The sequence below is a fragment of the Gracilinanus agilis genome, chromosome 2 (assembly GCF_016433145.1).
Source record: "Gracilinanus agilis isolate LMUSP501 chromosome 2, AgileGrace, whole genome shotgun sequence".
Classification (NCBI taxonomy): Eukaryota; Metazoa; Chordata; class Mammalia; order Didelphimorphia; family Didelphidae; genus Gracilinanus; species Gracilinanus agilis.
In genome coordinates this window covers 425,298,923-425,323,370 of record NC_058131.1, presented here as the reverse complement: position 1 = coordinate 425,323,370, position 24,448 = coordinate 425,298,923, and the positions used below count along the sequence as shown (strand labels likewise).

General features: G+C 39.3%; 2 protein-coding genes across 5 annotated transcripts in view; one reads left to right on the top strand and one right to left on the bottom strand.

Annotated features, from left to right (window-relative positions):
- Positions 1-308: 308 nt before the first annotated feature.
- CLBA1 (clathrin binding box of aftiphilin containing 1) lies at positions 309-15,340 on the bottom strand. Of its 4 annotated transcripts, none has more exons than XR_006505398.1 (6): positions 14,843-15,340; positions 13,747-13,895; positions 11,668-11,797; positions 8,459-8,575; positions 1,367-1,621; positions 521-598 (listed from the first exon to the last, which is right to left on the bottom strand). XR_006505398.1 is itself a non-coding variant. In XM_044661898.1 (6 exons), the coding sequence occupies exons 1-5, from the start codon at positions 15,338-15,340 to the stop codon at positions 5,250-5,252; spliced, it is 906 nt and encodes a 301-aa protein (XP_044517833.1). In that variant the 3' UTR covers positions 1,557-1,621; positions 5,227-5,249. The 4 variants fall into 4 exon arrangements, 2 of the variants coding, with proteins under 2 accessions (XP_044517832.1, XP_044517833.1); XM_044661898.1 differs by lacking the exon at positions 521-598 and adding an exon at positions 5,227-5,261 and having other exon boundaries at positions 1,557-1,621; XM_044661897.1 differs by lacking the exon at positions 1,367-1,621 and having other exon boundaries at positions 309-598.
- A 283-nt stretch (positions 15,341-15,623) lies between these two features.
- Positions 15,624-24,448, top strand: part of AHNAK2 (AHNAK nucleoprotein 2) — a 189,767-nt gene continuing 180,942 nt past the window's right edge. The window contains exons 1-2 of the mRNA XM_044659916.1: positions 15,624-15,658; positions 15,982-16,178. Of these exons, the coding sequence (XP_044515851.1) occupies positions 15,624-15,658; positions 15,982-16,178 (232 nt within the window). The remainder of the gene's footprint in view (positions 15,659-15,981; positions 16,179-24,448) is intronic.

Genomic DNA, 24,448 nt, shown 5'->3' with positions numbered 1-24,448 from the left:
ATGCTATCAGCCTCCGGAGAAAAAACTGTTAGAACGGGAATGTAGGAGAAAGCATGTGAATTATCACTTATTTGGGGGTTTTGGTTTTATAAGATTATTCACATGAAAATGGAAAAAGGAAAAACATTTACTTCTTCTAAGATAATAACTCATGACCATAAAGAAAAAAATGACATAGCTAGTGCATTAAATTGGATCTTTATGGTCTCCTTTTAACTCGAAAAGTATAACTCTGATAGGGAATATGGGATGTTCTCTGTTTTCTGACTCTTCACCTCATTTAATGAAAGCGAAAAAGAGACAAAATGTTTGTATTCAGGGAACTTTATTTGATAAAATGTTACAAAAGTCAGTGTGGATTTGTTGGCTCTTGCCATTTTTAACAGGAGTGATTCTTCAGTGGAGACATGGAGAAAGTTTTCATTTGGATGTTCCATAAAACAAAGTTGAAAATGGAATAAAACTGTTGCCCATGAGTGCTGCTTTGTCAAGGTCAGCAGTTACATAGGAAAATGTCAAGTTATCCCAGGTTTAGTGCACAACACGCAGCACTGAGTTTTATGTCCAAACAGAAGATTGAGGTGTCTCCAGAAAGACCCTTAAAAACAAAATATTTTAGAGAAAAACAGCTTAAGTTATGATTAAGATATTTTGGGAAGATACCTTTAGGTTTCCCCTCATCTTTTAGTTAGAACATATTTTAAACCTACTATGTACAATATTTTAACATATTCCAAACAAGCATCATAGCATTTAAGCAGACATCTCTACAGGGACATTATCCTGGCTTAGCCATAGTACGTCACCTGAAAATAAAGAAAATAACTATGCAGAACAGGCTGACACTGAAAGTATTCACATTTTGGGACATCTAGTCACAGCTGGAACCTTTCCTAAGAATGTTTAGTTCTACTAGTCATCGACAAAGTCAACGAATGAGTCAAGACTCTGGGGAGTCATCTCGAAGAGCTAATTTTTTCCCTCAGACATTTGTGATCTTTAAATTCACGCTGCTACCACGGAATGAGCCCCAGAGACAGGCCACCAAAGCCTGCAGTTCCAATAGCTACCCGAGAGCAGGGTCCAGCAACTTTGTTAAAGAAATATGTGGCATCCCTAAGCTTTAAATTGGCAGTGCATTCCTTTTCAAGGTTTTGCCTGGCTATTTGTTGACTAGAAAACTAAAGCAAAGTTTGTAAAAGAAGTCTTCATTTGCTAGAGGTGAATTGAGATGGCCCAAAAGAGGTACATTAAAAAAATGGAAAGCAAGCTCTTCAAAGGAAAGTCTTGATTTTTTACTCATAACTAATTCAAATGCAAACTGGTAGCCATAGGAAAATACAGCTGAGAATTTCTGGTTTATCACCTCAAAGATGTCTATGATTTCCAGTTTCCAGTACCAAATCAGTAGCAAAAGGTAAGATTTTCCTCAAAGATAAAAAGTATTTTTTCTTTAGCAAACATCACTATTAAAAATTTTCATTTTTAGATTCCAGGCAGTAAAAAGTTTTTTCTTTCTTGGAATTGTTATGTATTGCATATTTCCACTGGAAGGAGTCTTCTTCAAAAACAAGTTGTACATAAACAGGCTGCTGTGTCGGGGAGCTGAAGATCCAGAGAGCTAAAAATGGAAGAAAATGAAAGGCAGTGAATCTCAGAGCAAAATAATTTAGACACAAGGATTTTAAATTGCAGCGCTGATCGATATCTGTCAAGGTATCATATCATGCAGGACATGTCTACTGAGGCCCGAGTCACTTTTTCTCCTACTCTCCCTTGGAGACTTCACTCTGTAAAACTTGGGTTGGGGGAAGACAGGAGAGGAGGGAGACAAGTTGGTCTAGATTACCCATTTAGGGCAGTATTTTACCATTCAGTGACCAACAAAATCAACTACCAAAGGTTAAGTGAATTGAATCCTATTCTTCCTACCTGGACTCCAGGCCAAAGCTGTGGAAAGCAAAAGTCCACAGTAGAAAACTGATACATTTTATCAATATACAGTCTGTTATTTTAAACTGGAAAGAATTATTCTAAGGTCCCTACTTTCTTCTGGGGCTTTTCAAGGTGAGCTACCTGAGGAAATTCACCCATTGTGAATGAGACTATCAATCTTGTCTTTTTAAGTTACTTAATACACTTTTGATTTCTCTTTAAATTTTACTTAGCTTAGGAGTTAAATGAGGGGAAGAAAAAGAAGCTGAGGAAGAAAAGAAATGGAAGGAATGGAGAACAGTAAGAATAATCTGGCTCAAAGGACTCTAGCTGAATAAGGAGAAAAAAGAGAATGACTTAAACTGAGTTCAAACTCAAGAAGGAAGAGAGAAGAAAGGGAAGTTGGTGATTCAAAAGAAAAGGTGGGTGGGCCTGTCAAGGTGCAGAGGTGAGAAATGTAATAACTAAGAAGCTAGTGGTACAGTGATGGAGATCCAGGCATGGAACTGGGGGGTCCTGAGTTCAAATTCAGTCTCAGATGCATCCTAGCTGAGACCATGGGCAAGTCATAATTAAAACAAACTCTGGAGGAAGATTTTTCACAGGCAGTTGCAATAAAAGCTGCTAGCCAGACAGCCAAAGAACGAAGAATCTTACTTCTCGAAAGTATGAAAAATAGGACACAGTGACCTGTATAGAGCCCATGATTTGTTATTTGACATTCTTTCATACATACAAAGTAATTTATCTGATTCTGAATCAGATGCCATGCATTTATTTTAGGCATGGGCAGTAGTCTATCTCAGAGCTGAAACAGAAGGGATAGAATGCTGAATTTGGGTAACAGCTCATAGGATAGCTTGGCTGAAACACAGAGGCAAGGAGAGATATAGGTGAGATAAGGCCAGAGTCAAGATTTTGGAACACTTTAAATACCAGGGTAGAGGAGTTTGTACTTTATCCTCCAGGCAGGTGACTAACCTTGGAGCCTTACAAAGATTATTTTGGCAGCGATGTGGAGGGGGGATATTACAGAGGGGAAGTACTGGAAGTAAGAGAGCAATGACAAATGTCTGGGGGCAATAAGGACTCAAATTAGGGTCCTGACTGTATAAGTGAGAAGGGGAAGGTTGTGAGAAATGTAGAATTAAAACTTAGCAAATGATTAGATATGGGAAAGTGGGGAAGAGGAGAGAGTGAAAAGATTGTGAACCTGAATGATTAGTGTCCTTGAAGCTTGTAGGAAGGGTATATAAATGTTGTCTGTACTTGTTGATTCTGAGAAGATGACTGAGACACTGAGATACAAATTTTCTAGCACATAGTTGACAGTTTAGGACACATAAAGGTAGGATGTTAAATTTTGAGAGTCATTGCTTAAGACAACTGACCCCACTGAAGTAGATGAAATTACCAAGAAAAGAGAAAGAGACCTAGAATATGGACTCGAGGATACTGATGCATAGGGGATGAAATGATGATCCCACAAAGGAGAAGGGGGAGCCGTGAGAAGGCAGTGTTACTGAAGCAAAGGCAGGATAAATTATCCAGGTGGAAGGGAAAAATATCACCATCAAAAACTGAAGAGAAGCCCAGCAAGGAGTTAGAAAGGGTCATTGTTTTTAAAAGTTAATAGATTGTTGTTGATAACCTTGAAGAGAGGAAATTTACTCAAGTGACTGGGTCAGGAGCCTGGATTACAAGAGGGTGTTGAGTGAAAGGCAAGCAAGTGAAGGTTACCAAGGTTATTATTTTTTTTTAAAGGAATTTACTTGTAAAGGAAAGAGAGATGGAAGATGAAAATTTGAAGGGAATGGCAAGTTAAAAAAAATTTTTTTTAAGAGGAGAGGAGAGGGGGCAACTGGATGGCTCAGTGGATTGAGAGTCAGGCCTAGATCCAGGAGGTCCTATGTTCAAATCTTACCTCAGATACTTCCTAGCTGTGTGTCCCTGGGCAAGTCACTCAATCCCCATTGCCCAGCCCTTATCACTCTTCTGCCTTGGAACCAATACACAGTAGTGATTTTAAGATTGAAGGTAAGGGTTTAAAAAAAAAAAAGAGTAGAGGAGATCTAGACATGTTTATAAAAGGCAAGGCATAAATCTCAAGATCAAGGAAGATTGAAGACTGAACAAGTAGGTGGCTCAGTGGTTAGAGAGCCAGGCATAGAGACTGGGTTCAAATCTGACCTCAGGCACTTCCTAGCTGTATGACCCCAGGCAAGCCATTTAACTCCAATTGTTAGCCCTTACTACTCTTCTGCCTTAGAAATGATTCTTAGAATGGAGTGTAAAACAGAAGATAAAGTTTTTTTTTAAAGTTTAAAAAAAAAAAAAACTGAAAATGAGAGAGGAAAAGGGAATGATCAAAAGGGGTGAGCACCTGGAGAAATAGGATCAAAGGCAAAAGTAGAGAAGCTTTGGCAAGAAGAACCACTTCTTTAAGATTGACATACATGTAGAAGGAGAGGGAGAAAGTATCGAGTATTCACAGGAGATTGCCTTGATTTTCTTAGTAAAGCAGGAGATAAAGTCTTCTGCTCAAACTTTCTTTTTCAAAGGAGAAAGAATATTCATAGTACATGTGTGGTAGAGGGTTGGGGAAGTGCAGGGGTTGAAGAAATAAAATAAGTTTGGAAGAGCAGCTGCTCAGATAGTATGAGATGAGACAGTACAGATCATATAGGCGGATTTCCTAACCAAGCTGGTCAACTGTACTGTCAGACAGCTGTTAGGACATTTGTCTTTATGGTCAGGCAAAATCATTCCTCCTTCCCTACTCCCCCTTCACAGCTACACTTTTTCCTTTTCAGGGCCACAAAGGAGATTTCAGGTTTCCTGGATAGTATATGATACTAGTAAGCAAAAGCTGTCTTGGCTGTCACAGATACTGAGGGGTTTAGGGAAAGGGGGTAGGCATTAGTGAGAAGTAACAATTACATGAGGAGGTTGAGCTAAGTCTGGCAGAACATAAAGAAGCAACAATAAGGCAATTCAGGTGGACTTCAAGGCCATGCTACTATGAGAGAAAAAGTAATGTATAAAAGATTAGAGTCATGAGCTTAGCAGGTGGAGAAGGGGCACAGGGCTTTGGTGGTCCCTGGCAATCCAGTTAAGCATAAATGGAATGTATAACACTGCCTATGCCTATCAGGAATCAGTAAAGGCTCATTCATGGTCAATAGGGTGCAGCCAATTTAAAGCTAAAGAAGGTAAAGCAGACTCCTTTTATTACATTTTTGTAGCCAAGCAATGCAGACTGTTACCGTGAATAGAATTGCAAACACTTACGGTGTGTAGTGGGGTGTAAATGCTCAGGGTTCACTCTTCCATGAAACACAAACAAAAGGGCAAAATGGAGCAAATAAACCATCAGTATCACAGGAATTAGATTTGGAAAGTAGCATTAGAGAATGCATCACCCTCATTTTGTAGATCAAGAAAAGAAGGACTTGAGAAGGAAGATATGAAGCTTGTCCACATTCACAAAGAAGGATAGGAACATAGGGCACTTGACTCTAAATTCAGTGTTCTTTTGAGTGCTAAGGCATTTGGTATAGTGGAAAGAGGCTTGGAGTCTGTAGATATGGGTTAAAAATCAATTCCAAAATCTACTAGTCATTTATCTTTGGTCAAGTCACTTTGTTTCCATGTTTGTTTCCTCATCTGTAAAGTGGGGATAATACACTCCCAACTACCTATCTAACCTTATGGAGTTGTTGTGAGGAAAAGTGCTTCTAAACCTTAGAGTGCAAGTTATTATTATTACTACTACTGTGACCTATTCAGATCTTGCCAGTTTTAGGAAAATAACTAGAATAGGTTTTATGGAAAGAGATGTATAATAAACTAAAGCTTGGCCTGATAATTATAGGCTCATAAGGATTTGCCCAAGCTCTGTCAAGGGTCTATTTTATATTTTCTTTAGCTTTAAGATTAAAATGCATTATCTTCCAGTTTCACAATAATTCAAATAAAAATAATATAAAGTATACAAACACAAAAAAACAGATATTATATAAATGTGGAATAAATCAAACATATTTCCCAGTGATGTTTTCTTTGACTTTGGGGATGACTGAATCAGGCTGAATGATTCTGATTTTTTCAGGGTAAATAGAATCCCATATTTAAAAAAAAATTTCTTTGGTTCTTCCTGGGGGTGAGGGAGGAGTAGAGAAAAAGAAGTTATGTCACTTAAATATTAGTTTAAGTAATATGGTTGTATTGCTACAAGCCCTTCCACCCTTTGCTTTGAGAGACTTGATTGTCTTAAGAATAAAACTGAGATCAGAAGTTCGGACCAACATGTTGTATCTATCCAAAGGGTACAAATTTATTCTTGTTCGGGACACAATTTGGCATCCAGGAAGTCTAATTAAAAGTTAATTAAGAACAATTACATGTCATTCAATCTGGAGTTAAGAGTTCTTTTTTGATTATATAGAAGAATCTTTTAATATTCAGTGGATAAAACAATGGGATTTTTCATCTGCTATCTCTATAATGTGGGGGAAAAAATAGTCATCATGAATAGTTCGGACATTCATTTGACTAAATACAAGTGGCTAGAATGGATAACCTCATTTCTCATTCCATAATTCTACAAAGGCATTCTGATTAAGAAAGTGAGTAATTTGCCTTTAATTACTTCTTACCTTATCCTGATGTTTATTTGAATATGTATATTATTTTCTTAAAAATGCACTTGTTATGGTCCAGTATAAAGATAGAATAAAAAGCAAAGAAGAAAGCTGAGTACCCAAAAAAACTTGGGGCATGGGGGAAGGTTAACTTTGATTTAAGGGTAACAGATCTGTGAATCCAAGGATTCTCAAAGAATCCTTAGTGTCTCAGGGGACCAGGAAGGGAAAAGGCTTGGTGCCTCACACTGGAGTTCAGTATTCAGGGAAGGCATGGTAACTAATGAATGGTGAAAGCCTTGAGACAAGGCAAGACCTCCTGTATTGGTTCTAAGAGGAGCTGGTACCCTAGGGGAAGCTACATGAGAATTAATAAAGTCTAAAATTGAGGGCTGGATCCTTATCACATATCATCATGAAGAAGGGAGATTAAGTTTGTTTCTTATGCATTGTGGGAGGAGGGGCACCTTGGCAAGAATTTATCAGAAGACAGTTATCAGCTCAAGGAAGAAATCAGTCTTGCCCTTGGGTTCCAAGGGCAAGAGGATTAACTATTTGCTGCCTAAGAGGTTCTTTTTACTTGTCTGCTGTGGTGACTGTTTTGCATTGGTTAAATTTCCCTGAATAGTGACAAAATCTTTACTTTTGTCTATTTACCAAGTCAACAGCTTGTTTAAACAAGTTGAGTCAGAGCTGCTCATAAACAGGATTACCAATTACACAACATTTTCTCCTATTAATCTTTTCTTTAAATTTGTTTGTTTTTGTTTGTTTGTTTTTTTTGCTTTGGCCATTTTTGTAACCAGCTGATGAACAGACTATAGACACTGGGAATTTCCAGGATAGCTTCTATGTGAGATAATTGTGTAAAAGACCCTATTCTATTGAGAATATCTATGGCTAGAAAAGGTGATAGATCCCATGGTAGGACTGAGTGGATGGGCACCTCAAGAGTGGCACATTGGTAATCTCCAGAGCAGAATTATAACTAGGAATTAGTGCTCCAGAGTAAATTCAGAAAATATTAGGGGCAATGGAAAAGGTACAGTGGACAGGCTGCCCTGGTTGGGTACAGTGAAGTTACATGGGAGGGGAGGAGAAGCCCAGAGTGAAGTCCTACAGTAATACTGGTTAATTCTTGAGAGAGGGCAGAGGAAGTAGCAGGAAAACATGACAGAGAGGGAAGGGCAGATGACTCCAAGGAAAGGGGTAGGGTCTCATGGTGCAATTCTCCTTGGAAAGGAAGAAGAGGTGGTGATGAAAAAGATGCACAGAAAACAGTGCGTCCCAGCTAGGTGTAATACTACTGGGCAATTCCTAGGGAGGAGATGGTAGCATATTGCAAGGTAGCAGACTGGGAGCACAGCAGCAGGAGAGGTTCATCATGGAAAAAGGCAGGCTCTAGGAAAAAGATACAACCTTTGTGACACTGAACAACTTAAGAGTGAAACTCGAGGCATAGGACCATTTTGGGACCCTAGATAAAAGTCTTGATTTCTCATCCTAGTTATGGGTTCTGCCTTTAAAATTCTAAAACTAACAAAAGGACAGTGTGCCACAGAAAGGCTTTATGAAGGACACATGAGATAACATGGACAACAACTTCACAGGATGAAAGGGCATGAGAGGACAGTGATCTATGTCAAAGGAATATTCATACTGAGGAAATCACTGATCCAAAACTTTCCTAAAAAATCAAAGCTAGCCAACTATGGAATAAGTCATCAGATGATAAATTTCAAGGCACTAAAAAAAGTTTACACAGAGGCTGGATGTCTACTAGTTGAAGATACAGCAGGAATTCTTGCCTTCAAGTTGGAATCAATGACCATTATAAGTCCTTTTCAACTCTGAAAGTTGAATAATTCTGTGACTCTTACCTTGGTTTGAATTAGTGCCTTGCAATTATTAAGATTAAAGCCATTTACTTCTGTTAACTCTTCAGTCTCTTTCAGGTTAGAATCTTCCAGAACGTGATTCTTACCTCCTGAAAGATCCTAAGAAGATAAAAAGTCATCAAATAGCTAATCAGTAAATATCTTGAATGGTATGTCTGCCTTATTAATAATTTAGTAGATATTTGTATAGCACTTTAGGGTTTACAAAGTGCTTTATATTCATTATTTCATTCGAATCTCACAGTTCTTTGAGGTATGTGTTATTAATCCCATTTTAAAGAAGAGGAAACTGAGGTTCAAAAAGTTTAAGTAACTTGTACAAAGTATAAGTATTCAAAGTGAGATCTGAACCAGGTCTTTCCTGACTCCAAGTTGATTATTTACAATTCCATGTTGTTTCTCATCAATCAATAAGCATTTATTAAGCATATACTTAGGGGGACTGCTAGGTGATATAGCACCAGGCCTTAAGTCAGGAGGATGTGGGGTCAAATCTGGCCTCAGACACTTCCTAGCTGTGTGATCCTGGCCAAGTCACTTAACCCCATTTGCTTAGCCCTTGTCCTTCTGTCTTGGAGTTGTTACCTAGTCATGAAGTAAGGATTTAAAAAAAAGAAAGAAAAAAAGCACACACTGTGTGCCAGGCACTGGGCTAAATGCTGGGAAACTGAGAAATGAACCAATTTCCCTTTTATTCTTTTAGAATACCTCTTCAGCTTCCTAATGAAAGGTACATCATAAACATAATATAGGGTCATAATATAAACATAAGATAGTAAACAATCATTCATTTAATGCACATTTACTTTGTGCCATGCCTATTTTTTAAAACCCTTACTTTCCATTCTAGAATCAATATTGTGTATTGGTTTCAAGGCAGAAGAGCTAGGCAATGGGGTTAAGTGACTTTCCCAGGGTCACATAGCTAGGAACTGTCTGAGGTCAAATTTGAACCCAGGACCTCCTCTCTCTAGGCCCGGCTCTCAGTCCACTGAGCCACCTAGCTTCCCCCTCTGCTATGCCTTCTTTACAGAGAATAAAAATCCATGGATAAGATATCAAAGCAAGAATAAACCAATGGTGATAAATAATAATCCTGTATGTAAAAATCTGTACTTTTTATGATATTCCAAGAACTTGTACAATTGGGCATTAAATGTGCATGAGGACTCAAAACTGTACTTTTAGGAGCTTGGAAAGGATTTTGGGATTTTAAAAGTAGGCCTTAGAACAAATAAGCTTTCCTTGATTTATTCCATTTTAATCTGTAGTAAATTAATATAAAAGCTTACATTTATATAAGTGTTTTAAAATATTGTGAAACATTTTACATTATACTCAGTTCTGTCATAACGTTTTAAAAATTCAAATCTGTTTCAATTCAACTGATATATTAGGGAACAGGCTGAGTTTAACTCAGACTTTGAGCTTGTACCACTTTACATTGAGTTACATGTTTCAAGCCTTCTGATGCCCACTTCCAGAAGCAGACTTTTAGGTCTTTGTTGTAGGAGTTGCTATGGGCAGAGGAGGGCTGGTTCTTACCACCTCCACCAGCCATAGTCTCCAGGCTCTGGAGTTTCAACCTGCCCAATGTGTACCTTCAGCCCTAGCACAGGGCCAAGACCAGGTAAAGAAGCAACCCGAGGCTGTACCTGCGGACCAGCATTTATTGTGGTAGTCATATATTTCTTAACCATTTAACTTGTATAAAACTGGGCTATTTCTATTAGGTTCTTAGTTATTTTTAATGTGTGACTGACAAAGTTTCTGAGAGGTGTGCCCCTAATTTCACTTTTCCCATAAACTGTTTTTCATTGTGCAATTTTGCATAGCTCAGAGTTTTTTGGAAGCTCTTATATCTTCTAAAGAAGAGCTAACTGTACTTTGATCCTTATAACAACCCTATGAAGCAGCTGCTTCTATTATCCCCTTTTACAGGTGAAGAAACTGAGGCCCAGAAGTTATGACTTGACCAGTGTTACACAGTGTTACACATAGTTAAAAAGGATAGATTTTTTTTATACTGGTGTTTCCTAGCTTATTTAATAAAACAATGCATTTGTTATCAATTAGAAATGTTTACAAGCTCTTTTTTAAAAACAAAAACAACAACAACCAGGTAATTTATAGACAGTACCAGAGAAAAGCCAAATGTACAACACTAGAAGAAAACATACTTGCTAGACTGATACAACCTTTCATATTTCTATGGTGCTTTTAAATTTTCACAAGTGTTTTCAAATCTATTATTTCATTTTCGTATAAATAACCCTCTATTGGGGCAGCTGGGTGGCTCAGTGGATTGAGAGCCAGGCCTAGAGACGGGAGGTCCTAGGTTCAAATCTGGCCTCAGACACTTCCCAGCTGTATGACCCTGGGCAAGTCACTTGACCCCCATTGCCTACCCTTACCACTCTTCCACCTATAAGTCAATACACAGAAGTTAAGGGTTTAAAATTAAAAAAAAAAAACAACTCTCTAGATAGAGCAAGTATTATTCTATATGATAGATGAGAAAAACTAAGATGGAAATTTAGTGATTTGGACATGGTGGGGAGTCAGGTGGCACAGTGGATAGAGCACTGAGCCTGGAGTCAGAAAGACTTTGTTTCCTGAGTTCAAATCTGGCAAATCACTTGAGACAGTCTCAATTCCTCATCTATAAAATGAGCTGGAGAAGGAAATAACAAATTACTCCATTATCTTTGCCAAAACTTGATACTAAGACAGAAGGGTTAAAAAAAAAAGGGAATACTGAGACTACTATATATATGTATATGTATATATGTATATAGCAAGGCAGGCTTCTAAAACTATACTGATAAAAATTAATTGTTTAAAAATGATTTTGTTTCTCAGTGCTTGTACTTAAAACCTGTTTAAATAAACCAGCTGAGTTTGAGCCAATATGACCAGATGGTTAATGGCTAGTAATGAGGCTAAAATGGCAGCTGATTCCTTACAGACCAATTAACTTTGCAAAGAGAAAGAAATTCTGGCTGTTCCCCTAATCTCTCACCACAAGTTTGACACATGTGTGCCACAAGTGGCAATGGTAACTAAAGCAGAATATGTAGATATCTAAGTAGAACCTCACCCCACTCCTTTTCCCTTCCTTGGACAAACGATACAAAGGTCTTATGATGGCTCAGTGGTATCATTTTAGTTAAAAGTATTAAATACTTTACTTTTTGAGCAGCATCTATTCCAAGAACAAGTAAGAAATTGTCTTGGCAATGAGATTTACTCCAGAGGCATCTTGAAGTAGATGTGCTATCTTCATCTTGGAGAATCCTCCAGAGTTTTTGGGATTCAGAGCTGAAAAACAAATGCCATCACTTAAATATTATCCAGAAAGCTTTCAGACTAAATCCCTTAAGTGACGCTCCAACACATAGAAATTACAGCATCACAAGATTAAAAAAATTTTTTTTAGTTAAAAAAGACCACTTTTGAAATAACATATAGTCTAATCCCTTCATTTTACGAATGACATAACTGAAGCCTAAAGAGATTCTTTGGTACCAGATTGTAAGTAGCAGAGCCAGGATGTGAACCTAAGTCTTTTTAAAAAATTTAATTTAATTTAAAATTAATTAAGATTATTTTTCCATGGTTACAGAATTCATGGTTACATTCCTCTTCCCTCCCCCATCCCAAAGTTGACAAGCAATTCCACTGTTTTAAGACTCTAAATTCAGCATTCTTTCCACTACACCAGGATCATCCTAGGTCTAAACTGGCTACTACCTCACTTGTCTAGCTTTTAGGAAACAGGGAGCTTTACTCAACCAGTGAGTGGTTTGCATTTGGGGGTCAGCTAGCATTTAAAAAATAAATCAGCTATGCCAGTAAAGAATACTTTGTGCTACTGTAATCTTTCATATTAATTTTATCACTATCTGGCAAAATGATTGGCCTATAGATTTCCCATGATATTGCTTCTGAAAATCCCTTCATCATTATTTCCAGAAAGCATCTACTTTTTTGCTGGAGCTGCCCTTTTAGAAGCATCCCAAGATTTAGTTATAGATGCCCACTTGTGTTCTGCCTATCTGTGCAAAAAGTATAAGGTGAGGGTCATAGAATACCTGATGATGCCACTACCAAGGTACTTCAAAGTCTTTCCTCCTATTTGCATTCACCCACCCCCTGCTGAGGACACACTCTGGCCTTGGAGTAGTAGCTATTACTCTGGCCAGGACTGGATCTGACCTGAAATGGTATCAGATTTAAAGTGCCTTAAGACATTTGGTAAACAGCTTTAAGATTTTGATCTAGCTTTTCAGCAAGCTTATGGGAAATCTGTTCTAGCAGACCAAAGAAAGGGAAAAAAGCTAAACTAACCTGTGCTGACCTGTACTTGCCTTCTCTGAGATTTAATCCAATTTCTTTATTGCTATTATATAATCAAATCCATTCTAGTGAAATCTACAAAGTTCTTCTTTCAGCTTCCTTCAGGTCATATGCATAGGAACAAGTTACCAAGCTTAACAGAGTTCACCAAGGGGACTTAGTATTAACAGGATTTTATAAATCAGAAGCCAGGTTCATCTAAAGGTACAAGACTACAAACAAAGTTTGAAAAAAATATCTGATTAAGTGAATAGGAGCATAGACACAAACAAGGCAGACAAGTTTGATAAAAGTCATTCTGGTAAGCCAATAAGCATTTTTAGTTCACTTCTGGGAGTTCTGCTTACAGAAAACATGGCTCTGTTTTATACTAGTCAGTACTTTATTATTTAGGTACGAATGAAATAAAATTACCAACAAATTTTTATCAAATGCCTACTCTGTAGAAGGCCTTGTAACTAGCCAATTTGTGGTTTGACTAAGACTTTGGGGTTTCCTTTTCTACTTTGCTGTGTCTTTTGGCCTTTGCGTTGTTCCCCAGAACATTTAATAAGAGGAGAAAAAAGTTGAATAAATAAAAGGCAGATTTTGTTCCTTATTAACCTACTGGATAACAGGGCTGGCTTTACATTGGAGACTAGTGAACAGAAGGAGCGGTGGGGATTATATAGTTAATCCTTGCTTAATAAACTTTTTAGAACTGAAATGATCTATAGATTAAAAATTTCTACACTACCCCTGGCACCAACTGTACTTCTTAAATGGAAGGACATAATCATCTGCCTTCCTAAACTGAATAAGGATTAGAAAAGGTTTCAAGACAAATTTCAAAGTTTTTACAAATCTCATTTTTCTAGTTTTTTTGCAAAAAAAATTAAATAAGTTAAATGTCTAATTTTAATATAAATTACCAAAATTGCTTCTTTACAGGTTTGCAGCTAGTATTTTCTTCATTATGTTTTTCTAGAAAATGGTGTAAGGTGCAAATATCCTCGGTCATTTGTTGCACTGGAACTTCTTGAAAGACAAGCTTAAAAATATTCTCATAGCTGAGACTGGCCTGAAAAAAAATTTCAAAAATCAAACCAGGAGTCTTTTTAGGAAAACTATGCCAAAGTAAAGAAATATATACACATTATTTCTGCTACCGGCTGTTCTAAATTATAAAACTTTGAAGACACAAAATTACTAGTAAGCATTTTAAGTATTAAAATCCCAGTTAACAAATATTTATCATATCAAGCTCCAGAGAACCTAGTTTACCTCAAGGAACTCTCCCTTCAGTTTAGACCACGGAAAGAAAAGAATGGGTTTTCTTTTTCATTTAAAAGTACTGTCTTAACCTCCCCACCCCCTCCAACCCCGTCCCCCTTTCTTTCTTTAGAAAGTGAATGGAAGATTGGAAGAGAGAAGAAAGAGATTAAAGTCGGTGGAGAGAAAGTAAAGACCAGGTACGACGGCGAAGAGAGGGGAGAAGAAAGGAGAGGCATTAAGTCACAGAAGAGTTGGGCAAATTTAACTTTGGAGCAAAAAATTAAGAGGTTATCTAGGAGAGGAAAAGAAGCTACAGGACAAAGGTAAAGAAACATCAATGGGACATCAGAAAGGTAGACATTCATGTGCCTTGGAGGGTGGGGGGTGGGGAGCAGAATTCATCACTGGTGTCTCCACCGTGAAAACTAGGCTCTTTGCCGATCAAAAAAGAGGGATACTGAAAATTCCTAATCTTACAGCCCATTTTATAGAGAGATTTTCAAAGTTGCTTGTCAGTGACAGAGGAAACAGTAGAGGTTCAGCAGCCAGATCTATCCAGCACACGCCAGCCAGCAGGTCAGAGAAGCTCAGAACAGGAAGTGATTTTTAACTATCTCCCTCGGGGAAAAGGAATCTTCTCCACCGCATCCCAGACTAGAGTCATCCAACCTACGCTGGAATCCCTCCAATTGTCATGTATAAACCAGGCACATCTAAACGGACTAGACATCGAACAAAGTTCGAAAGAAATACCTGATTAGGTGAAACAGCAGCAGTTTCGCTCATCCTGGCTAAACTATCAGCCTGCAGACAGCCACAAGAGTTTGAGCCACAAGCATTTAAATCCGGATCACTTTCCCGGGTTCCCGGCGCTGCCCAGCGCTCCAGCATTTCCAGGGTGCTGAAAGTGTCAGACTTGTCAGAAGCCTCGCTGAAGCCTTCAAAGTCACCCCAGGAGCTGTTGTGTTCTACGGAACACGAGCAGCTGCCGTCAGAAACGCCAGATTCCCCAGCAACAGTGGGACCAGCAGCATTTCTGCCTTTGCTTTCCAACCGTGGCCGAGCGGAGTGGTCTATTTTCACGGGCCCTTCATCCCAGCCCCTGCTCCCAGCTACAGAATTTCCGCCGTCTCCTTCGGAAGGATCGCGGACAGCAGCATTTTCCGCCGCTTCCACCAGGTCCCCGAGCAAGGCCGCCCCGGCAATCTCCTGTCCTCGGGGATTTCCTGCCGCTGGGCGCTGGTCCTGCATTTTCAGCTAGGGAACCTTCAGGGGAAATGTCAAACAAACAAACCACAACTCGGCGGCCAAGGAGCAGTCAGTGGTGCAGGTACAGGGGGGCCATTCACTTCTTCCTTTGCCTCGAAGGAAGGAGACAACGATGACTGGGCTCGGTCGCTCCCCACCTCTGGGAGCCCGGCCTTTCCATTCAGGGACCTGGCTGGGGGCACGCTCCCAATGTGGCCACAAAGCTGGCAAAGGAGACACACGCAGAGTTAGACCCAGGGAGACAAAGCAACTCTGGGGGCGGAGAATGCAGGGCGGGGGAGGGAACCCGGAGTCAGGGGAGTGGGAGAAGGATGGTGAAGCGCTTTTTTTTTTTTTTTCAGATTTAAATCTTAATCACTCCAGAGCCTTGAATTCGAATTTTGATACGGAGATTGCCTGTGTGTCCTTGGGCAAGTCCTTTCCTCGCCCCAGGGCCTCAGTTTCCCCAGTGGTAAAATAAGGGGGCTGATGTTCTGGGGTTCTGCCTCGGAGGGAGTCGGGATTCCCCGGTTCTGCAGACCCAGCGGCTGGTGGGGAAACGCTTCTGAGGAGGGGAGATGGAGGGGGCCCCCGAGGACCCTGCGGTGCTGAGGCCCCTGGGGCCCGCGCCCCCCCTCCCCCAGTCAACGGTCCCCAACGGCCGTTACCAACTGTCGCGGGCTGCGCCAACGCTCCGGGTCCACCAACAGCCCTGGCCAGCGGGAGAGCCGGGCCGGGCCGGGCCGGGCTGGAACCGATACTTGGAGGGGCAGCCCCGCGCCCGCTGCCCCGGAGATGGAGCGCGGTGGCCCCGCGGACTCCCGGCCCGGCCGGCTGGAGGGTAGGCGCTGTCCCGGCTCCTGATGACGTCACGCCGTCACCTCCGAGAGGGCGACTGACGTCAGCGGGTCGAGGAGGCGCCGCCACCAGAGCGAGGATGGGGGAGTCGGAAGGGGGGGAGGTTGGAGGAGAAGAAACTGCGCATGCGGACAGGTGTCGTCCGCCACGTTCTTTGCTTCTCTACTTCTTAGCAGTATGTTGAGGATCTGGGAGACCCCATTTTGAGCTGCGAAGCAGCATTTATTTAGTACTGTAAGGACATATGTAGCTCATTCGATCTTCACAGCAACCCTGTTTGGGAGGTATTATTATCCTAATTTTTACAAACGAAAAGACAAACTAAGAGAGGTTAAGTGACTTGCCCAGGGGGCACACAGTTATTTAGAGTATGAGGCAAGATGTCAAACTCCTTCCTTATGGTTTCTCTACTTACAAAAGGCATTTATGAACGTGGTTAACCAACCAACAGGTTAATTAAGGTGTACCAGGCGCTGTGCTGGAGACCAAGGGCTACAATGACACAAATGTGTTATTCCCCCAAGGAGAAACTCTATGTATCTGTGCATACCTCTGTATGTATACACATAGATATATAAAAATTCATTCAAAATAAGTACTGGCTATTGGTCATCAGGAATTGGATGTCCAAAGAATGTTAAACTTAACCTCAAATCCTTATCTTACTCTCCAACTCTCTCCTTTTTTCCCAACTTCCCTGTTAGGATAGAGAAGACCACCATATTCTTAGTCAACCAGGCTTAAAACCAAGATGTAATCCTTGATTCCTCAATCTCTGGCCACTTCCCATTCCTGAATTCGGAGGCCAGGCTGTTGATCATGTATCCTTTAGGGTTTAGGGGTCTCCAAGATTTCTTGTGCGGCCTGCATCCCATCACAGGGTTTTTCTAGAATCCTCATTTACAGTTTCATGGTCCATTCCTATTGGAATTTGACACTACTGCAACACTTGCCTCCCACTCTACCTTTTCATTGGCAAGGCCTGAGATGCCCTTCCCAGTAAATTTTGCCTTCCCATTTCATTGTAGACTTAGCTCAGATCCCACCTTCTGCTTAAATTCCTGGTCTTCCCATTGCTAATGCATCCCACTTACCCAATATATGTCATATATATATAACATATATATATAATATGTATATGTATGTGTTGTTTGTATGTTGTCTCCTCATTTAGAATGTTAGTTTTTTTTGAAGGCAGGGATTTTTTAAAATCTTTGTTATATCCCCAGCATTTTGCTTAGTGCCTCCTACATACAATTAATAAATATATATTGATTGAGAAAAAAAATCATGACAGGCCAGGACTAAACTGCAGGGACTGGTGAGGAAACATTAAACTTCTGCTACCTGGCACTGTGCTAGTCACAAAGCAAAACAGTTCCTTCCCTCTAGGGAACTTTCCCCAATTCTAATGGGGAAACAGCGTGTCAGTCAGTTAATAAATATTAAGTTCTACTTTGTGCCAGGCAATGTGCTAAGCCCTGGGGGATACAAAGAAAGGCAGAGTCCCTGCTCTTAAGGAGCTGACAGTCAATGAGGAAGGAAGCATACCCAAAAAAATACAAATAATATATATAATGTGTATCCATACCCCTTCAACATAAATTAAAAACAATCAACTGAAGCTATCTGATATCAGCAAAATGTGGCTTTCTTTTGATAGCTTCTCTGCCTATTGTGGAAAATTAATGTTGAATTGGGATATCTTTGGGAAAGGGGTCCTTTTTGGGGTTAGATTAAATAATCTGATTTTAAAAGCTACAATCTCTCCCCCAGGCTCTAAAATGGGTTGGGTCCTCCCTTCTTTTGTCTAGTTCTTTTGTTTTTGTTTAAGGACTCCTTTATTTGTAAACAAGAATTCTTTTAGGTAAAGAAGTCAGTCAGCTCTAGCCGCCATGTTGGAAAATATGGTAGTCCAACTACATGACCAGGGAGAAAGGGTGTGTTGGGGTACTCTTTAGATCTGCCTCTTCTGTGATGAAGTGGTAAGGGAGGAGTTGAGTTTCTCTAAGGCAAATTCCTTCCTACCTGTGTGCCAATCAGAATCGAGGGGGACTCATGCAGGATGTGCTGGCTAGAATAGGTCAGAGCAATGCCCCTCATCACACCTCCTCACTTTTCTTCTTTCTCTTTTCTGCACACCTGCTACATAGAACAGGTCAGGAAGTACTAGGTCAAGAACAATTCTCCCACATTGCTGGTTCCCTCTTTCCCCCCTTTCCCCTCCCCTCCCCCAGGTTAAATCTACCCTGCAACTTGGCTTGAGGTATTGATTGGGTTTTGAGAGGTGTGAACAAGCATGGAAGAGAGGCAGGATTGGGTTTAGGAAGGTGATCATGAACCAGGAGGAGGACAGGATTGGGTGTTAGATTTGTGAGCCCCTCTGGTGCACAAGGAAAACTCCCTCCTTGAAACTATACTTAAACACCTTTCTCAAGTTCAGCAGGTACCTCCCAACTGAGTTATATCTCTGTTGAGGACACCCTCTTCTGGAAGAGAAATAAGACTGGCTTGCTGTTTTGTAATCTCAGAGTCTTGCTTTTTTTTTTTTTTTTTTCATTTTGAGTCGGTGGGCTCCCATCCCACACAGAGATGTACTGGGGAAGAGCTGAGTGATGACATCACAGGGGGCATATATTGGAATGTCCAGGGAGTTCTTGCACTCTCTGGTCCGGTTCTCCTGTCTATTTGCTGTTTTTACTTTTGGGCTTTGTTCAAACTAATAGGGTGTCCATTGGCTAGTTAGAAATCTTGAGCAGACAATTAATAAATTAACTAATTTAATATATACAGCCTCTGGAGAATTTCATTCATTATACAGATAATCTCTTTTGTTGTTGTTGAGTCACTTTAGTCACGTCTGACTCTTTGTGACCCTTCTTTGGGGTTTGCCATTTGCTTCTCCAGCTCATTTTTTTTTTTTAAACAGATGAAGAAACTGAAGCAAATAGGGCTAAGTGACTTGCCTAGAGTCACACAGGTATTAAGTGTCTTGAGGCCAGATTTGAACCCAAATGAAGAATACTAGGCCTGGCATTCTATCCATTGCCCCACCTAGTCTATTGCCCCAAAAATAATGTATAATAAAACTGAAAGAAGAGTCTTTGTCACTTTAAAAAAAAACCCTAAACTCCAAGAAGTTGCCCCAGCTCTTTATCCTTATCAGAGAAACTTTGTAGTAGACCTTTCACAAATGATTAGTGACTGATAAAGAAGGTATGGTTTCCTTTGATCTGTTCTAAATGCCTATGACACATCCTTTCCTTTGTAAAAATTTAAGCCTCCTGTTTTGGTTTTAATAAGTACCTTTTCCTGCCTACCTGGTATACTTGCCCTCACAAAAACTCTGGCTCTCATAACTCAGGAAGGGAGAATATAAAAATGTCATTTGCAGAATTGTGAAACACGTATGTCCACTACTACTTAGATGGTGTGGGTTATACTTTTAGAATGAATAAACTTCAGTTTCCCTGCTTATCTGTATCCTGTTTTGGCTTATTTGGGCAAAAGCTAGTAAGGACCCTGAAAGTTCTTGGGACAGGGGAGATTTTAGATGGGATTTGAAAGAAGCCAGGGAAATCAGGAGGTAGAGGGGAGGGGAAGAGAGAATTCCAGGCCTGGGAGACAATCAGTGAAAATACCCATGGGGAGATGGAGTGTCTGGTACAAGGAGGGCCAGTGTTACTGGACTGAAGAGTATCTGGTAGTAGAAGGTATAAGAAGAATAAAAGAAATGAGTTGGGTTTGGGGTGGGTTTTGAACATCAGAGAATTTTCTATTTGATCTTAGAGGGGCCACTGGAGTATCTTCAAGTTAGGAAGGTCACTTTGACAGCTGAATGGAGGATAGACTGGGAGGAGGGTTAGAGATGAGACAGGGAGACCAACTAATGGGCTTTTGGAATAATCCAAATTTGGAGGTTAAATTAACGGACTTTAGCAACAGATTGAATATGGGGGTGGGGAATAATAGAGAATGAATAGTCATGAAAAATATCTAGGTTGTGAGCCTGGATGATTGGAGAGTTAGGAAAAAGGGAGGTTTGGGGGAGAAATAAAGAGTTCAGTTTGGGACATGTATATAGATACATAAAGAACACATACAAAACAGATACAAGGTAAGGGGAGGGGAGGCATCACTAGCTTGGGGGTAGGAGGTGGATTAGGATAAGCTTCTTGAAGAAGTTGTCTCTTTTGCTGTCTTTTTTTTCTCCCTTGTGATGTCCTTTTTTTAACCTTTAGCTTTAATTTTATTTTTTCTCAATTACATGTAAAGAAAAATTTTAACATTCTTTTTTTTTTTTTTAAATTTTGAGTTCTATAATCTTTCTATCTCTCTTCCCTCCCTGAGAAATTAAAAGCCGAGTCTTAAAGAAAACTAAAGATTCCAAGAGATCCTAAGGGGAGGAGAAAGTTCATCTGTTAAAAGAAATTTTGGTCCCAGCCTCACTCTCATCAGTAAGGCAAACTCAGGACTCCATTTTAAACCTTGTTTAGATTTTGAGTACTTGCACAGCAGCTAGCCTGCAGGAGATGGCAGTGGCTGAGCATATGTATGAATTCCATCTCCCTTTAATACTGTTGGTTGGTAGGCCTATTGTCCTTCACTTAAAACCTCAGAAAAATGTTGACAACAGTAAACATCCAATCTGTATTGTTTATTGACCCCTAAGGCGAATATGAAGTCTTTGAATCTAAGGTCTATTACTATTCATTAATAGGTGTAATTTCATAATTTTTGTAGTTGATAGTCAAATAAGCTCAAATAAAATCACTTTTACTATAAACAAATCTGTAAATTTTCCAACTTTTAGTTAAATTTCTCAAACTTAATTAATTTAATATTTTACAACATACTGTAAACAGGACTGATAGGATCTTCTGACCCAATCCAAATATAAAAATCCTAAGAACTTCATGTATAAAGATAATGTCCTTTTCCTCAAGTAAGTTATTATTACCCATTTAAAAAAGCAAAATATATCCAGTTAAATATTGAACAGTTTTCAAACATTTTGAACACATTCTTTAACTGCTCAATTCATGATTCAGTATCCAGATTAAGAGAACTTACTTTTCTAGTGATATTGAAACACAACAATAATATACACAGTATTATTTAAAATGTATAACCTATCAGATGACATAAATTCAGTTAAATGCATTTCCAAATTACCTTATATCGGTGATGGCAAACCTATGACACACATGTCAGCACTGACACACGTAGCCATTTTCAATGACGTGCGGCTGCATACAGAGAAGTACGGGGCCACATGCTGAGGATGAAACATTTGCTGTAGTGGAGTGTAGACACTCTGTGCACTATAGATGACAATTCTACCTATATTAATTTACCTATTTTGGTTTATTAAATACAGTTATATGTTACAATTATACATTTCTGTTATTTAAACTATAAATACTGCAAAATTATGTTTTTTTTCTTGAAGTGACACACCACCCAAGTTATGCTTGGTTTTTTGGCGATTTTGACACACCAAGCTCAAAAGGTTGCCCATCACTGCCCTATATAGAAACATTTGACCACTTTTGGCATTCTATACTGATTGCATTCAAGACCAATAGAGTAATTTTGATGCAATTATACCTGTAACTAAACTTACTTTTGCAGTTTCTATATTTTCAGAAGGGCAAATACCACAGGTATTTTCTTTTCCTAAAAACAAAGAAACCAACCAACCAAACCTTTACTTTCTGTTCTAGTAACAAGTAGCAAGAGCTAGGCAAATGGGGATTAAGTGACTTGCCCAGGGCCACCAGGAAGTATTGGAGGCCAGATTTGAAACCAGGTCCTGCAGACTCTAGGCCTCTCTATCCACTGTGCCACTTAGATATCTTGGTATTTTCCATTAATACTTGATTTCCTTAGATAATTTCATACTGCAAATATATATTTAGCATGGTCAGTAGCAGTTTCAGTTCCCATGGTGGAGACAAAGGGTATGGACCAAACTAGAGGAAACAGTGGGAGTGGGGGTGATAGTTCATGGAGTATCTGGTTCTTTTTAAAATTTATTTATTTTTAATTTTTATTGTCCTGCAAAACACATTTCCATACTGAGCAAAATTATACATAACCAAAATCCCAAAATAAAACCAAAAATACACTGATGTAAAAGATGACTCCAACAGTTCTTTCTCTGGAGGGTGGATAGCATTCTCTATCATAAGTCTTTCAAGATTGTCCCAGATCATGGCATTGATGAAAGCAGCCACGTTTTCACAGATAATCATTGTTCAATATTGCTGTTATTGTGTATAATGTTCTTATTTCTCTCTGCATCAGTTTATGTAGATCTTTCTAGCTTTTACTGAAATCATCTTGCTTATCATGTCTTTTCTTTTTTTCCCCTAAAACCTTTACTTTCAATATTGTATGTATTGTTTCCAAGGCAGAAGAGCACTAAGGGCTAGGTAATGGGGGATCAAGTGACTTGCCCAGGGTCACACAGCTAGGAAGTATCTGAGGCCAGATTTGAACCCAGGACCTCCTGTTTCTAGGCCTGGCTCTCAATTCATTGAGTCATCCAGCTGCCCCCTCATTGTTTCTTATAGCACAATAGTATTTCATCATCAACATGTACAACAATTTGTTCAGCCAATTGATGGATAGCCCCTCAATTTCCAATTCTTTGCTCCCACAAAAAGAACTACTATGAATATTTTGTATAAGTAGTTCCTTTGCCCTTTTTAAAATTATCTCTTTGGGATAAAGGTCTTGTAGTGGTATTACCAGATCAAAGGGTATGTACAGTTTTATAGCTCTTTGGGCATAGTTCTAAATTGCCCTCCAGAATGCTTGGTTCAATTTACAATTCCACCAAAAATGCATTAGTGTCCCTACTTTGCCACATCCCCTTCAACAGTTATTTTCCTTTACTGTCATATCAGTCAATCTAACAAGTGTGAGGTGGTACTTCAGTGTTGTTTTAATTTATATTTCTCTAAGCAAGAGTGATTTAGAACATTTTTTCATATGATTATTGATGGCTTTGATTTTTTCATCTAAAAATTACTTGTTCATATCCTTTGATCATTTGTCAATTAAGAAATGGCTTGTTTTCTTATAAATTTGACTTAGTTCTCTATAAATTTGAGAAATTGCACCTTTATCAGAGACATTTATTATAAAATTTTTTCCCCCAGTTTGTTGTTTCTCTTCTAATCTTGGTTAAATTAGTTTTGTATTGTACATTGTACAATGCATTGTACAAAGGACTTTTAATTTAATATAACCAAAATTATTCATTTTACATTTTATAATACTCTCTGTCTTTTGTTTGGACATTAATTCTTCCCTTTAAAGCTCTGCCAGGTAAACATTCTGTGTTTCCCTAATTTAGTTATGGTATCACTCTTTATATCTAAATTATATATCCATTTTGGCCTTATCTTGATATAGGGTGTGAGATATTGGTCTATATCTAGCTTTTGCCAGACTGTTTTCCAATTTTCCTAGCAGTTTTTGTTAAATAACAAGTTCTTATTCCAAAGGCTGGGATCTTTGGGTTTATCAATGTGAAGATGGCATTGACTCTTCCCTATTTATTCTTAGATTTTAGTCACCAGGAATGTATACACTCCCACTTAAGGATTATTATTAATTATTATTATTATTAATCCCTAAGTGGGGGGCTGGTCTATGACCCACTTGTGCAAATCAAAAATGACTGACTACTCTCTGGGGCAGGCCAAAACAAATGTAAAGCTGCCATTGGTCCATGTAAAAGTGGAAGGAAGGCACAGGACGTGATGCAAAGAACTGTCCTTAAAACATGGTGGTAACTTCCTGTGACCAGTTTTTTCCCCCTTTGAACTTGGCCTTGGAGGATCTTGGGCTTGAGATGTCAAACTGCTTCTCTTTGGACTGCCTCATGGGTGAATGAAAAAGCTGACTCCCTTTCCTGGACTCTGAGGTCCCTCATCTTGGGGAAGGCCTCATGGCTTGAATCCTTGTTTAATTTACCTCTGGCTCCCCCTTTGCTGGGGCCTCTGAAGCCCTGCCTGGTTTGGACCAGGTTGGAATAATTCTCTCTCTCTCTCTCTCTCTCTCTCTCTCTCTCTCTCTCTCTCTCTCTCTCTCTCATTTTTCTTACTTTCACTCTTTCTATTTGTAAATAAACTGCCATAAAAGTCATTCTGACTTGAGTAGTTAATTTTGGTGACCACACTCATATATTCAGTCCAACCATAATTTTACCTTTTACATTCTGGCTAATCCACAAAGGTG

What these genes read in the sequence shown, in the direction of transcription:
- CLBA1 (XM_044661897.1), bottom strand. Translation starts at nt 15,340, where the DNA reads ATGCAGGACCAGCGCCCAGCGGCAGGAAATCCCCGAGGACAGGAGATT. An exon ending in CTGCTGTTTCACCTAATCAG is followed by an intron (nt 13,896 to 14,842) that starts GTATTTCTTTCG and finishes ATTTTTTTTCAG; the next exon opens with GCCAGTCTCAGCTATGAGAA. An exon ending in AGGCACTAATTCAAACCAAG is followed by an intron (nt 599 to 8,458) that starts GTAAGAGTCACA and finishes TTTGTTTTTAAG; the next exon opens with GGTCTTTCTGGAGACACCTC.